The 13,638-nt window shown below is 41.4% G+C and overlaps 1 protein-coding gene across 8 annotated transcripts in view; it reads left to right on the top strand.

Moving 5' to 3' along the window:
* The window catches only part of SORCS1 (sortilin related VPS10 domain containing receptor 1), a 1,076,837-nt gene that overhangs the window by 827,489 nt on the left and 235,710 nt on the right, over nucleotides 1-13,638 (top strand). For all 8 annotated transcript variants that reach the window (XM_089660690.1, XM_089660686.1, XM_089660688.1 and 5 more), the window contains exons 14-15: nucleotides 4,451-4,558; nucleotides 10,441-10,558. In XM_089660690.1, the coding sequence (XP_089516816.1) occupies nucleotides 4,451-4,558; nucleotides 10,441-10,558 (226 nt within the window). The remainder of the gene's footprint in view (nucleotides 1-4,450; nucleotides 4,559-10,440; nucleotides 10,559-13,638) is intronic.

The raw sequence follows: 13,638 nt of genomic DNA, 5'->3' as shown, positions 1-13,638 counted from the left end.
TAGGGTGTTATAAAGCAGAGAAATTGCCACAATTCAGAGTCTTAAAGCGCATGGTGACCCAATTACTGAGGGAATGAGGGATTGCAGCAGATAGATAGTAGTAGAAAGTGAGGGAGAGGAGGCCACTAGAGTTATAAGGATTTTTCAATATTTTCAGAGAGAGAGGCGAGTGATAAAATTTTTTTAAGGCATTTCTATGACATGGATGAAGCCAAAATAAATTATGTATAGCCAAGGGAGCACAATCGACTTCCTCCAGGGCAACCCAGAATGGGGTTTCGTTCGAGACATGGTATTTCAGGAGCTGGGTCAGTCGAGCCTCCTGGTGATATCCAAGTAAGCTTTGAACTCCCAGGACACACCTGGTTCCACTTTGAAACATAATGTGCTTGGAGAGTCTCAGTTTACTATTTTGCTATTTGAGGAACATTATGTGGTTTTGAAGTCATCGCAAGACAGGATGCAGAATGGAGACTTGTAGGACTCAAAAGGAAGGTCATCTTTACTGCAGCTTTTTGGTCTGTCCAAGAGAGTGGGAAATGTGATCAATTGGGCAAGAGAAGTCTAAATTTGTGAATGAGGGCCAGGTAATTCACCTCATAATGTGGAGTAAAGGTTTGTGAGGTAAATACTAAGAAAGTTTTGAAGTTTCCCATTAATAGGGGAAACTCTTGGAGAGTGTAGAGAAGTTGGCAAGGAACCATTGAGCATTTTGGATCACATAGGGTTTACATGTAATTTAGAAATGGAACTGAAATGTGATAGAAAAGAAAATATAGGGTTGGTAACTGAGGATGACATCATCAGCCAATAAACATGAATTATATTGACATTCCGCTATTGCCACCCCAGAGATATTGGGGGACGTCCTAATGCGGTGGGCTAGGGATTCTACTGCTAGCATGAATAGGAGTAGGGACAGCAGTAGACTTAAATCCAGCATGCTTTTCATAGGCCGTAGGACCATTATAAGAAGCAAAGATCCAGGCACATTCCCCCACTTAACAAGAATATAGAAAACATATGGCCAGTAAAGGTAGTCAAAGGTCTTTTTTAATATCACGCAATAATAACATAAGAGGGATCTTTTTTGCTTTTGAGGCCCCATTAAGAACGATTTTATGAACATTGTTGCCAGCCTGTCTAGAGGACATGAACCGAACTAAAGCAAGCAATGAACGAAGGAGTGATGCTAATATCAAAATGCCTTGATGGATATATATCAGCTTGGAGCAGTGGGCGTTCCTAAGCAGGCTGTATTTGCATGAACACCACCCTAGATAATGCCCACATATGATGCTGAGCCTCCATGAGGAAAGACCTGAAATCCAATGAAGGAAAGTGGCAAGCCAGGGACAGTTATGACTGGGGATGAAGGGCTTGATAATGATGGATGTCCTCCAGTCATAAAATGAGGTGGGCTGTGTCTGGCTTTCTGCAACTTCTAATGCATACTGTATAAGAAGATAGAAAGCCCAGGAACCATTGCATCAAATACCATTGGCGTTAGATAAGTATTATGATCTTTTAGGATTTAATTACAGTGGGTGGAACTCAATCAGTTGGAGGGAGGGGGGGTTATAATATGTTTGGCCATTTAGGTAGATGTCAAGTGTCTACAATATTTCCACTATATAATGTACAGAAATCTGCTCTCGTGTCTAAAATATAAAAAACAATACTCTATCATTTCCCTTTAAAAAGCAAACACGTTCACATTATTGAGGCAAGATAAAGTCAAACAACCAGGGAGAGAAGGAAGAGTCGGTTGTAGCAGTGGCTGGTCTTTGTACTGAGTAGCTTATGTTTGAAAAGCCCTCTTATTAGCTTTCTCAGTTTCTGGTAAGAAGAAAGAAATACGAATCTCCGAGAAAGACAAGAGAAGCCCCAGGGTGCAGCTGAGCGCTGTGTAATCTAATCAAATAGCTCATCCATTATGTGCGCATAATAAAAGAATTGTTTCTCGGAATGTTTCTGAAAGTGCACTGAATTTTTTTCCTTCCCCAAAACGTGACACCAGAATATTTCTCAGTGTGTGGGCACGATCGGCGGAAGGTTATGTGTCTGAGGAGGTCAATATTTCTCATAAAAACCCCCGGCCCTAATTTTCATCCATCTTGTCACTCAAAGTCCCTTCACTTCGTGTATGGTGAACATGACTAGACGTTCTTCACGTGGGATCATTGAGAGACAGTCTATTGTCTATTCTAATTCTTGCTATTACAATGCTTGCATATGTATGTATAAATATCACATTGTCTAGACACATCTACATCAATCTCCTGAGATAGATAGACAGATAGATAGATAGACGGACAGACAGACAGACAGACAGACAGATAGATCTATCTATCTATCTATCTATCTATCTATCTATCTATCTATCTATCTATCTATCTATCATATCTCTCTCTCTCTCTCTCTCTCTCTCTCTCTCTCTCTCTCTCTCTCTCTCTCTCTCTCTATCTATCTATCTATTATCTATTTTAAAGCAGTATTAAACTCAAAAGCAAACATTTATTATATTGCAGCTTACCAGTTTTTAGTTGTGATGGCTGCGTTAGGTTTCTTTTTTAGGCATTCTGTCTTTTATTTTCACCTGGCAATCCTACTAGTTTTTCAAAACAACAAGATCTCTTGCAGATTGTAATAGTTACAGGGATCAGACAGATCATTTACCACTGACAGGGGTGCTTACAATGATCGCTTTTTATTTATTCATGTAAAACCTTTATTCCCCCTCTTCCCCCCAAAAAAATAAACTGTAGCTACAACTGCTTATAAAGTGTGTTGGGCAAACAAAATAAAAGTATTGAAGGTGTTGCTAACATAAAAAATGCAAAAAACTAAATAAAATCAGAGGACAAAAATACTCAGTTCTCCCGCAGCCCATGCTGTCAAACTCCACTCGGTTACCTTCAATACAAATACACAGTAGGGTCAGTAGGCATTACTTTTTCATACCCTCTTGTATTTGCTATCTTCTTTGATCTTCTATCACATACCTGGTGAAGATGGAGTAGATAAAGGGGCTCCTTCTGTATCTCTTACCCAACACCAACAAAGGTGGTGACATAGAGTGGGAGGGCACAAAGTGGGTGCCGGAGTTTGCAAGCCTAACTGGATCCTTGTTGCAGCCAGATGTGTAGAACTGGGAGCTGAGGATCATAGAGCAGGAACTAGGCACAGGAACAACATGGCGCTAGATCAGGAGACAAAGACAGAGTCCAGGAAACAAGCTGAGGTCAGTTACAGCTGGACAGTGTGGTACCAAATCAGGTGGCACAGTCCAGAAAACAGGTTTAGTTACAACCAGACAACTGACACAAGTCAAAGGTGGTTGAAGAGCTCATAAGGCAAGCCAAGGTCACAACAGAGAGGCAATAGTCCAGAGATAGGTTGGGAGGAAAGCTGGGTAATACACAGTGAAGCTGAATCAGTATGTCATATATAAACGGGCAATCTAGAGACTACTCAACAACTTCCTAGTGCTCCAGTTTATACAGGCCACTGGGTACCAATACTGATCGTGCGCCTACTCACGTGCGTCTCTGCCATTTTGGCTGCCGATGCTGCTCACATATGCGCTGTATTCGGGGTTACTGTTCCCCCTATGCAGTTGAAGCACCCGGTCTTGATTTCACATCATAACTTTTTCCATAGGCATATCAGTTAGCTGATTGTTTTGGCATTGGGATTGATGTCGCCACAGGATATTCAAGCTTTTATCCCTTGCACTGCTTTTGGGGTGATTGTATGTCCCTTTGAAGTCATTTACATGATATGAGAATCTTCAGTTGTTGTGGCTGTGCTTTTAGGTCATCTTGACATAGACATATATTTGTACATCTTGTGTTGTGGCTACAAAAATGCATATATTGCAATAACAAAATGGATCCTGAAAAGCCCTTCTTTGTGCGAAACACATCAATCCATATACATTTAGTTTCTTCCAATCAAGAAGACATATCTGTTGTCCAACTTGTAGCCTGTACATTATGTTTTTAAGAGGTTCACAAGTAGAAACCATTTTTAAAATCGGTATAAAATAAAGAAATGTAATATGTAAATATATAATTTTTTTGTGTTTGGTTGCACCTTTTTCAAATCCCCGTTCTTCCGTGTGTTTCCCCCTCTCCTCTCAAAGGGAGTTGAGGTTATTCACGGAGTTTACAGATTAGTACTCACGTGCGGCATTTACCTTATCACAGAGGAATGGGCAGCATAATGCGCACATGCATATACCCACACTGGTTTCCTTCTTAAGATGGGAATCCAACCTTCCTTACATCCTCTTTGCAGTGGACCCTTTGGTGTTATTTTATTAACAAAGTCCTTCTAAACTACGTGAAGTAAAACGACCTGCGGGAAAAATAAAGTTAGCAAGTATCATAAGGCCGAGTATTATCACAAACTTGTTTTCCAGAAAAATGTTTGTTTCCTTTTCCAGGTTGAGTTTTGATGAGGGAAGATCATGGAGCAAATATACCTTCACTTCCAACCCGCTGTTTGTGGACGGAGTGTTGGGGGAACCAGGAGAAGAGACTCTGATTATGACGTAAGTTGGAGCACATTTTGTTTTGAGGAGTAATGGTGGTAGATATTGAGCATTGAAACAATTTTACTTTCATTTTGAGTTCTTAAGACCTTCTTAAGTTTGGCCATCTTATATTTTACCTTCCCTTTTTTTTTAATTTCCTTTTTACTAAAATTAAGTACATTCCTTATTTTAGCCTTAGTGGACCACCTTCTCACCTTGTGACCTGTTACAGAGTTGCAAAAAACACAATGCAAATAAAATAAAATACATAAATGATAAAATATGTGGAACCAAGAGCTCCCAAATTTCCCAAATAACAACATTTCATTCTCTACATAGTTACATAGTTAGTGTAAGGTACCTCCTGGCGGCACCTCTAGCAGCCCACTGGTCAGGCTTCCCCAGAGCGCGGAGTCTAAGTTTCGGTTCACTTGTTCACCAGGGCCCCTGATGGTGGGGATGGACTTGTAGTGTACCGAAACCAGGTCGCGGCTGCTGGGTATACCCACCAGTGGTACAGGGGTTCGCCAGAGGTCCCTGCAGGGTGAAAGCCTGATGTGAGGAGGCCGGGAGACCCCGACGGGGTGGATGGATGAGCGAGTGCAGGGTCAGACAAGCCGAGTCGGGAGCCGTGGGGTCGGTGCGGTACAAAGCAGTGGGCAGAGAATGGTCGGGTCACATGCCAGGTCAGCAACAAAAGATCAGATCCTATAGGGGGCATCCAGGAGAGAGGTCAGGCAAGCCAGGGGTCAGAACAGGAGAGTACAGCACAGTCAGGAACAATCCGGGTCAGCAACTTATCAGAAACACAGGTACACAGGTTCAGGAACACAGGGAGACCAAACGGCAACCAGTGACAGCTCAGGGGGGATTTAAATATTGCGCCCTGCACTGTCATTGGCGCCAGGTGTGCACCCGTGGACCCTAGTGCGCATGCACGAGCTACGTCGCCACGGCTGGCCAGGACCTGGCGCCCGCATCCCCGTACGAGACGGTGCACTGCGCCTGCGCCAGGACCAGCGCCGCGGCGATCCCTGACAGTTAGTCTGGCTGAAAAAAAGACAAAAGTCCATCCAGTTCAACCATTTAAAAAAACAAAAGTTATAATCCTACACCCACAGTTGATCCAGAGGAAGGCAAAAAACTCCCCAGCAAAGCATGATCCAATTTGCTTCTGCGGGGAAAAAATTCCTTCCTGATCCCCTGAGAGCCAATCAGATATTCCCTGGATCAACTTTACCTATAAATGTTAGTATCCAGTAAAGGGTACTGTAATAGGGTGGGTCCCTGCACCAAACAAGCATTTCCGTTATATAAAGACAAAATAGGAATTAAAGTGATTCTAAAGGAAAAAACATAAAAAAAGTTATACTTACCATCTCTGTGCAATGCTTTTGCACAGAGCAGCCTCGATCCTCTTCTTTTTGGATTCCCCACCAGCGGTCCTGGCTCCTACCCCCTGCCCAAGTGCCCCAATAACAAATTTCTTGCTATGAGGGCACTTGAGCAGGCTTGCTCCTGAGCCACACTTTGTGTGTCCATTCACACATGGAGTTTGGCTCTCTCCCACCCCCTGCTCTCTCCTCATTGGCACACTAGCTTTGATTGACAGCAGCAGGAGTCATTGGCTTCTGCTGCTGTGTGAGCGAATGAGAAGTTAAAGATCCAGGAGAGCCTCAGCTGTTATATAAAGAAGAAATATGACATAACTAGGAGCCCCAACTAGGTATTGCTGTATAGAAATTCTCATTTATAATATAATAAATGTTAATTTTTATATGGAATTTTATATAGAATTACCAAGAAGTGCTTCCCAGTTGACATGGTTCTAAAGGCTCAATGTCTTATACCGTAATGCATTTTATGCATGCAGGTAAAAAACCTTCTGGGTGCAGCTCCCCCCTCCATATTCCTTATACATACCTGTGCCCCATCTTGATCCAATACCCCGAATAAGAAAAAAACTGCTGCAAAAGTGACTGCAGAGCTTAATCTCAGTCTTCATGGGACTCAGTCTTACAGGACTGAGATTGAGCTCTGCAATCACTTTTGCAGCAGTTGTTTTATTATTACCATCATAACCTTTGATACTGTACCTCACATGACATGGCAAATAAATTGGCAACTTCAGTCACAGAGGCGCCAGCTAAGCGGCCCCAACAATTCGCCATCTTTGAAAATCAATAAGCTATGACATGTATTACTAGCAGTGCACGCAGTAAATGAGGAAAGTGAGGCTTTCCACCAGGGGCGGACTGACAACTCATGGGGCCTCCGGGCAATAGGGGATCATGGGGCTCCTGTGTCTTTGCCCAAACTCAAAAAAGCCTATGCAAAAGGTACCAGGGGCATCTCATGGGGCCCCCTACTGACCTCTGGCAGTGCCCGAGTTTCCAAATGGTCAGTCCGCCCCTGCTTCCCACTTGTTAGCTAGGTGTCTCATCACACAGCGGAAGCAAAAGAGTGTTACATCACTTCCACTTTCAATGGGAAACATGTTGTCACTTTCACACCTGCAAATCATGTAGCATTTCCATTTTTTGTCTAACCCCCTATATCATCCCTGGAGTTCCGCTTTAAAATTGCTCAAAGGTCTGCTTTAAATTACAGCTGAGATTCTTCAATGTTACTTTCTGACTAGATAAAAATTTGAACAGAAAACCCTTGGGGCTCTCAAACATTTTTTCCTCTTCATTGAGATGGTTGGGTGATAACAGTAGTCCTCCATGACTCATGTCTTATTAAAATATTACTAAGGGAGCCCTCGATAAAGGAGAATGATAAAAGGGTTCTGTTTATCCTTGTACTTTATTTAGTACTCCTTTGTGTTATTTTATTATTCCCTACATTGAAGATTTTCATTTTATGACAATCAGCAGCTTGTGGTGCTGGATTCGTATGTCTTATTTACATAAAGCACATATGGTGTCGGTCAGTAACAGAAGTTGTTATTGCAGTTTCCGACACTTAAAGAAAACATTAAATAACCAATCTGAACAAAAACTCTTCTACATCTTCCACGAGGAAGTGCTGTCCAAACCTGTAGATATAACCTGTTTTTTTTTTTTTCTGAACCAATGTTTTGCCCGTGCAGGACATTTAGAGACTATGGAGCTTACAGAGAGGTTAGGACTATCTGCTTACATTTAAGTGACAGCACCTGGGTGCCTGAGCAGCCAATCATGAAGCAAAGGTGTTACGACATTGGTGGAAGTGCAGTGAGTCTCATGCTCCTCCATATTCGGAAGTATGGTTTAACTTCCATCAATGAGAAGCAAAGTGAAGATTGTATACCTGGTGGGGCCAAAATTCTGAAGAACCTGTGAGTTTGCCTTGTATGGACTGTCACTGACCTTACTGACATAGCAATGGAGAAAGGGGTTCCTAATTTTTTTCAGAAGGTCGACTTCAGTGATTCATAGACACTCAGCTGGACCTCCTCTGGACCACACTCATCTGTCCCCTTCTTGGCTTGGACCTTTGTGGGTACATCAAGCACATTTAGTTCTGCTTATGCATAGAACTTAAAGCAGAGTTATAGCCAATACAACTTCAAGTGCAAAGTGCATTGGGATTTATTTGGCTCACTCTTTGTCAACATTACATTGCTAGGCCTTGAGACCCAGTGATCCATGCAACATATTTTGTTTACTGCTTGAAGGATTGACTGGGGGTTTAGGTTAGGACTGTCTGCTTACGTTCATGTGACAGCACCTGGGTGCCTGAGCAGCCAATCATGAAGCACATGTGTTATCACATTGGAGGAAGTCCAGTGAGTCTCATGCTCCTCCATATTCGGAAGTATGGTTTAACTTCCATCAATGAGAAGCAAAGTGAAGATTGTATACCTGGTGGGACCAAAATTCTGAAGAACCTGTGATTTTGCCTTGTATGGACTGTCACTGACCTTACTGACATAGCAATGGAGAAAGGGGTTCTTAATTTTTTTCAGAAGGTTGACTTCAGTGATTCATAGACATTTAGCTGGACCTCCTCTGGACCACACTCATCTGTCCCCTTCTTGGCTTGGACCTTTGTGGGTACATCAAGCATATTTAGTTCTGCTTGTGCATAGAACTTAAAGTAGAGTTATAGCCAATACAACTTCAAGTGCAAAGTGCATTGGGATTTATTTGGCTCACTCTTTGTCAACATTACATTGCCAGGCTTTCAGACCCAGTGATCCATCCTACATATTTTGCTTACTGCTTGAAGGATTGACTGGGGTTTAGCAGTTGTACATATCCTTACTTAGTGGCCACTCTTTCAATCCCTGTTAATTCTCTATGGCTGTCCCTTTTTCCTCAGAGCTCTCAGCCTTAATTGGTATTTATTTGGTCTAATATGAAGATAAAATAATTATATATATGCTACTTGGTTTAAAATATTCAATTGATCTGTAGACGTGACCCTTGACATTTTTAAATGGGTTTATGTGCATGTATAATGTGTCTTGGTTTTTAATCAATAAAAGATATTAGTGAAGTTAATGATATCTGTTGGTAACCATTTTTCAATTTTTGATATATGAACTATACCTGTGTTGAGCCAAATCCTATCTATTATGTAAGGAATGTTTTGGCATATGATATTCTCCAGGTATTTCAGTATCATAAACATCTCAATGTGTTGGGCAGCCACCAACGTTTCAAGGTGAGTGGGAACGGGTTAACAGTGGGGAAATCTCAAACTGACTCCTCAAGATTTTTCTATATCCAAAATTCTTGGTTGGACTGGTATTATTATAGTTAGAACCTAGTGTATTGCATTCTTAAGAAAATAAAGGAACAAGTATAAGGCACAGCCATAGCTAGATAAAGCTTGAGTCATGATCAGCGGCGGACTGACAACTCATGGGGCCCCCGGGCAATAGGGGATCATGGGGCCCCTGTGTTCTTGCCTAAACTCAAAAAAGCCTATGAAAAAGGTACCAGGGGCATCTCATGGGGCCCCCTACCCACCCCGGGCCCTCGGGCAGTGCCCGAGTTTCCAAATGGTCAGTCCGCCCCTGGTCATGATCCTGCATGGTCCATTGTGAAAGTAATTGGTGGAAATAATTTGATCATATTAGGTGATGCCCAAAATTTTAAATTTAGAAGATCATATTTTATTGACATGTACAAAAAAGGTTGGTATGATAGGGAGGTAAACCTGACCTGAGATAGTCTAGATGTCATTATGGAGCATACTCAGGTATGAATTATTTGTCAAAGTAGTACAGTATATAGATGGAATAGTTATAATAAAGTCAGTGGGAACCAGAAAAATGTATCCATATTGCTCCATTTTTGGCTGAAAACTATCTAGTTTATCCTTACCAAGGGCCAGGAGTTTCTCCATATGCATGATGTCATTGACTGTATTGGTCCATAATGATAGCAAGGGCACTGTGGATATCTTCTAATACAGACAAACAATGCTGCAGTGATAAAATGGTGAAATAAGTTTTTTTTTCTGAGCAGCCCGATAAAATACATTAAAGTTTGATTTACTGAAAGCGAGTCTCTATAATTTCCATTTTATATGTTGAAAGTCTTAGTCTAGTATGTGTGGGATCAAGGGGCAGTGCCTCCAAATGTAGAGATAGGTGCATCTTGCTTCTCTGCATCTCCAGCATCTATCCAAAGTAATCAGATATATACAGTGGTGTAAGACTGGGTCTCTATACCACCGGCAGACTGTATTAGAGGGACTGATACTTTACAATATATCACATGTGCATGGTTTCTACAGGTCTGGAGGTTTTATAAAAATGTAGAATTTATAAAAATGATTTTCTGAAAGTGCCCTGAATTAATATGGTAAAATCACTATAGTGGAAACTGTTAGTGATGTGAGATGGAGCATACGGGCTAATAGATGTTTATTTATTTGTGTATTCATTTATTTTTTTTAAACAGAGTGTTCGGACATTTTGGTCATCGGTCAGAGTGGCAGCTGGTGAAAGTGGACTACAAGTCAATCTTTGACAGACGTTGTAACCCCGAAGACTATCTTCCATGGCAGCTTCATAGTCAGGTGCAAAGACCCGTTTTCTATTTACTGTTTGAAAGTTTTTGGACATGTAACCATCACACCTTGGTGGACATCCCACTACAAAACAAAAACCATGGACATTAAGCTGCCCCCCCCAGTCCCTCCTCGTTGTGTCATATATCAGTCTCTACTCTTCTGGGAAGGCTCTTCACAAGATTTTGGAATGCGCTTGCAAAAGAGCTGTTAAAAGAAAATTGCATTGTAAGGCCAGAAGTGTGTAGGAGTCTTACCATCACACCTAATTGACTTTGTTGGACATCCCATTCCAAAACCATGGGAATTAATGTAGAGTTGTATCCCCTTCATAAATGTAACAGCCTCCATTCTTCTAGGAAAGCTTTTGACAAATTTTCAAGGGTATCTGTGAGAATGTATGCCTATCGAGCTAAAACAGCATTTGTGAGGTACTGCTTGAAGATGAGAAGTCCTGGCTCACAACTGACGTTCCAAACAGGGACAGACTGACCATTTGGAAACTCGGGCACTGCCCGAGAGCCCAGGTTCAGTAGGGGGCCCCATGAGATACCCCTGGTACCTTTTTCATAGATTTTTTTGAGTTTGGGCAAGGACACAGGGACCCCATGATCCCCTATTGCCTGGGGGCCCCATGAGTTGTCAGTCCACCCCTGGTTCCAACTGACCCCGAAGATGTTTATCACATTGACATCAAGACTGTATACTGGTTACTTGAGTTTTTTCCACACCAAACTGGCCACGCTATGTCTTTATGGAGATGGCTTTGTGCACAGTCATGCTGGAACAGAGAAGGTTCTTTCAAAAATTGTTACACGCAGTAAGCACACAAGATGTCATTGTACGTTGTAGTACTGACGGTACACTTTAACCAATACACGCCCGGCCAATAGCCAAAAGGCTAAAAATGTATTAGATTTCTGGGTGGACGCCAAATGGCATCCTCCCGCGCATGCGCACTTCTCGTGCTTGCAGAGCGGCGCGATCTGTCATCGGCTGTGTGCCTCGGACACGGCCGATGACAGATCTGAGTATCGGCCCTCTTGCCGGCACCATGTGACCTACTGTGACCAATCACAGCAGGTCACATGACAGTTGTATACAATGGATGGCTTCATTCATGCCATCCATTGTATACTACTGCCTAGCTGTGAATGGTCACAGCTAATCACATGCACATGTCATGTGATTAGCCGTGGCCAAATCACAGCTAAGCACAAAAAAAAAAAAGCCCTGAATGAATCGATGTCATTCAGGTAAATGCTTGCTTATAGCAAAGTAATTCTTTGCTATAAGCAAATTGTGTAAAAAAACTATGGTAACATTGTACTACTTTGGACATAGTGAGATATGAAAAAAAAATCTTAAAAAAATAAAAAAAGTAATTAAAAAAAAAAAAAATATATATATATATATTTTTTTTTTTTCATACTGTCACCAGTCAGTGTCCCTGATCACCGCCATGCCAGTTATATGAAGAAGCTGTACTGCACTGGTGACAGTATGTAAAAAAAAAAAAAATAGTGAAAATACTTTTTTGCATTTCTTAATTTTCCAAAAAATTATGACAAAAAAATACAACTTCAAAAAACTCGCCATGCCTCTTATGAAGTACGTCGGACTGTCTACTCTGCAAAAAGGGGTCATTTGGGGGATATCTGTACTGTTCTGACATTCTTGGACCTCAAGAAATTAGATTGGCCGTCAGTACTTCAGGATTGATCAATATTCAGATCTATCCCATAGTTTGTGAACTCTATAACTTTCCTACAAACTAAATAATACATCCTAATTTGGGTTATTTTCACCAAAGACATGTAGTAGAATACATCTCGGCCTAAATTTATGAAGAACAATTATTTATTTGCAAACTTTTATAACAGAAACAAAGAAAAACTTGTTTTTTTTCAAAATGTTCAGCCTTTTTTTGATAGCAAAAAATTAAAACCCCGGCGGTGATTAAATACCACCAAAAGAAAGCTCTAGTTGTGTGAAGAAAATGATAAAATTTTAGTTTGGGTACAATGTTGTATGACCGCGCAATTGTCATTCAAAGTGTGAGAGCGCTGAAACCTGGAAAATGGCCTGGGCAGGAAGGTGTAAAATTGCCCGGTATTCGAATGGTTAATGGAAACACCTGAACTCAATAATTTGGAGAAGGGGGTATCTACATAACTTTGACCATTATACTGTAGAGTGTAAAGGACCCTTAACTGCATTTTGTTGTAGGTTGAATTGAAAAGAAAATGCTTATATCTTGTGTTTTTAGATATTGCAAAAGAAAAAAAATACAATAGAATTAACATTATTAGAAAACAGTCACAATAGTAATAGTGATTTGAGTCAAATCAGGCACAACAGCAAACATTTACATGGTTCCATTTAAAGAAATTACTCACAGACTTAAAGATATTGTAAAGGCATGATAGGCTATACCTCCCTGCTCTATGCATTGGTTTTGCACAGAGTAGTCCCAATCCTCCTCTTCTCGGGTCCCCCTCAGCTTTTAGCTTCTCTCCCTATTGAGTGCCCCCATAGCAAGCCACTTGCTACGGGGGGGCACTCGCTCCTAAGCCACACTCTGTGTGTCCATGGCCCCACCCTCACTGCCTCCTCACTGGCTGTAATTGACAATAGCAAGAGCCAATGACTCCTGCTGCTCTATCTGAGCCCATAAGTAGGGAGAGAGCAAAGAGAGAGAGCACAGCACTGGGTCAAGTTTAGGCTCAGGTTAGTATAAGGGGGTGGGGGCTGGGGGAGGGGTGTTTATTACATGCCAAAGATTTTATAGCATAATGCAGAGAATTAATTAAGTTAAAAAAAAACCCTGCCTTTAAAACTACTTTACTTGAAATTTTACTTTGAATCTGAAATATAATCCATTTACATGTACCACTGGTGATTTTGTGGCCTTCATCCAACACCCATAAGGAGATATGGTTTTTGTGCATAATAGTCATAGGTTACAGACCTCAGGTTGGCCCTGCTGTGAACAAGAATAAATAAAGGCAGTGATCAAATAGTTAAATGTCACAAAAGCCCAATAGGGACCTTATTCATACAACACTTTTCCATTGCACTTTATATTT

This window comes from Staurois parvus, unplaced genomic scaffold (assembly GCF_062004578.1).
Source record: "Staurois parvus isolate SC_StPar_1 unplaced genomic scaffold, SC_StPar_1.0 ptg001263l, whole genome shotgun sequence".
In the NCBI taxonomy this organism is placed as follows: Eukaryota; Metazoa; Chordata; class Amphibia; order Anura; family Ranidae; genus Staurois; species Staurois parvus.
This window is presented reverse-complemented; position numbering and strand designations above follow the sequence as displayed.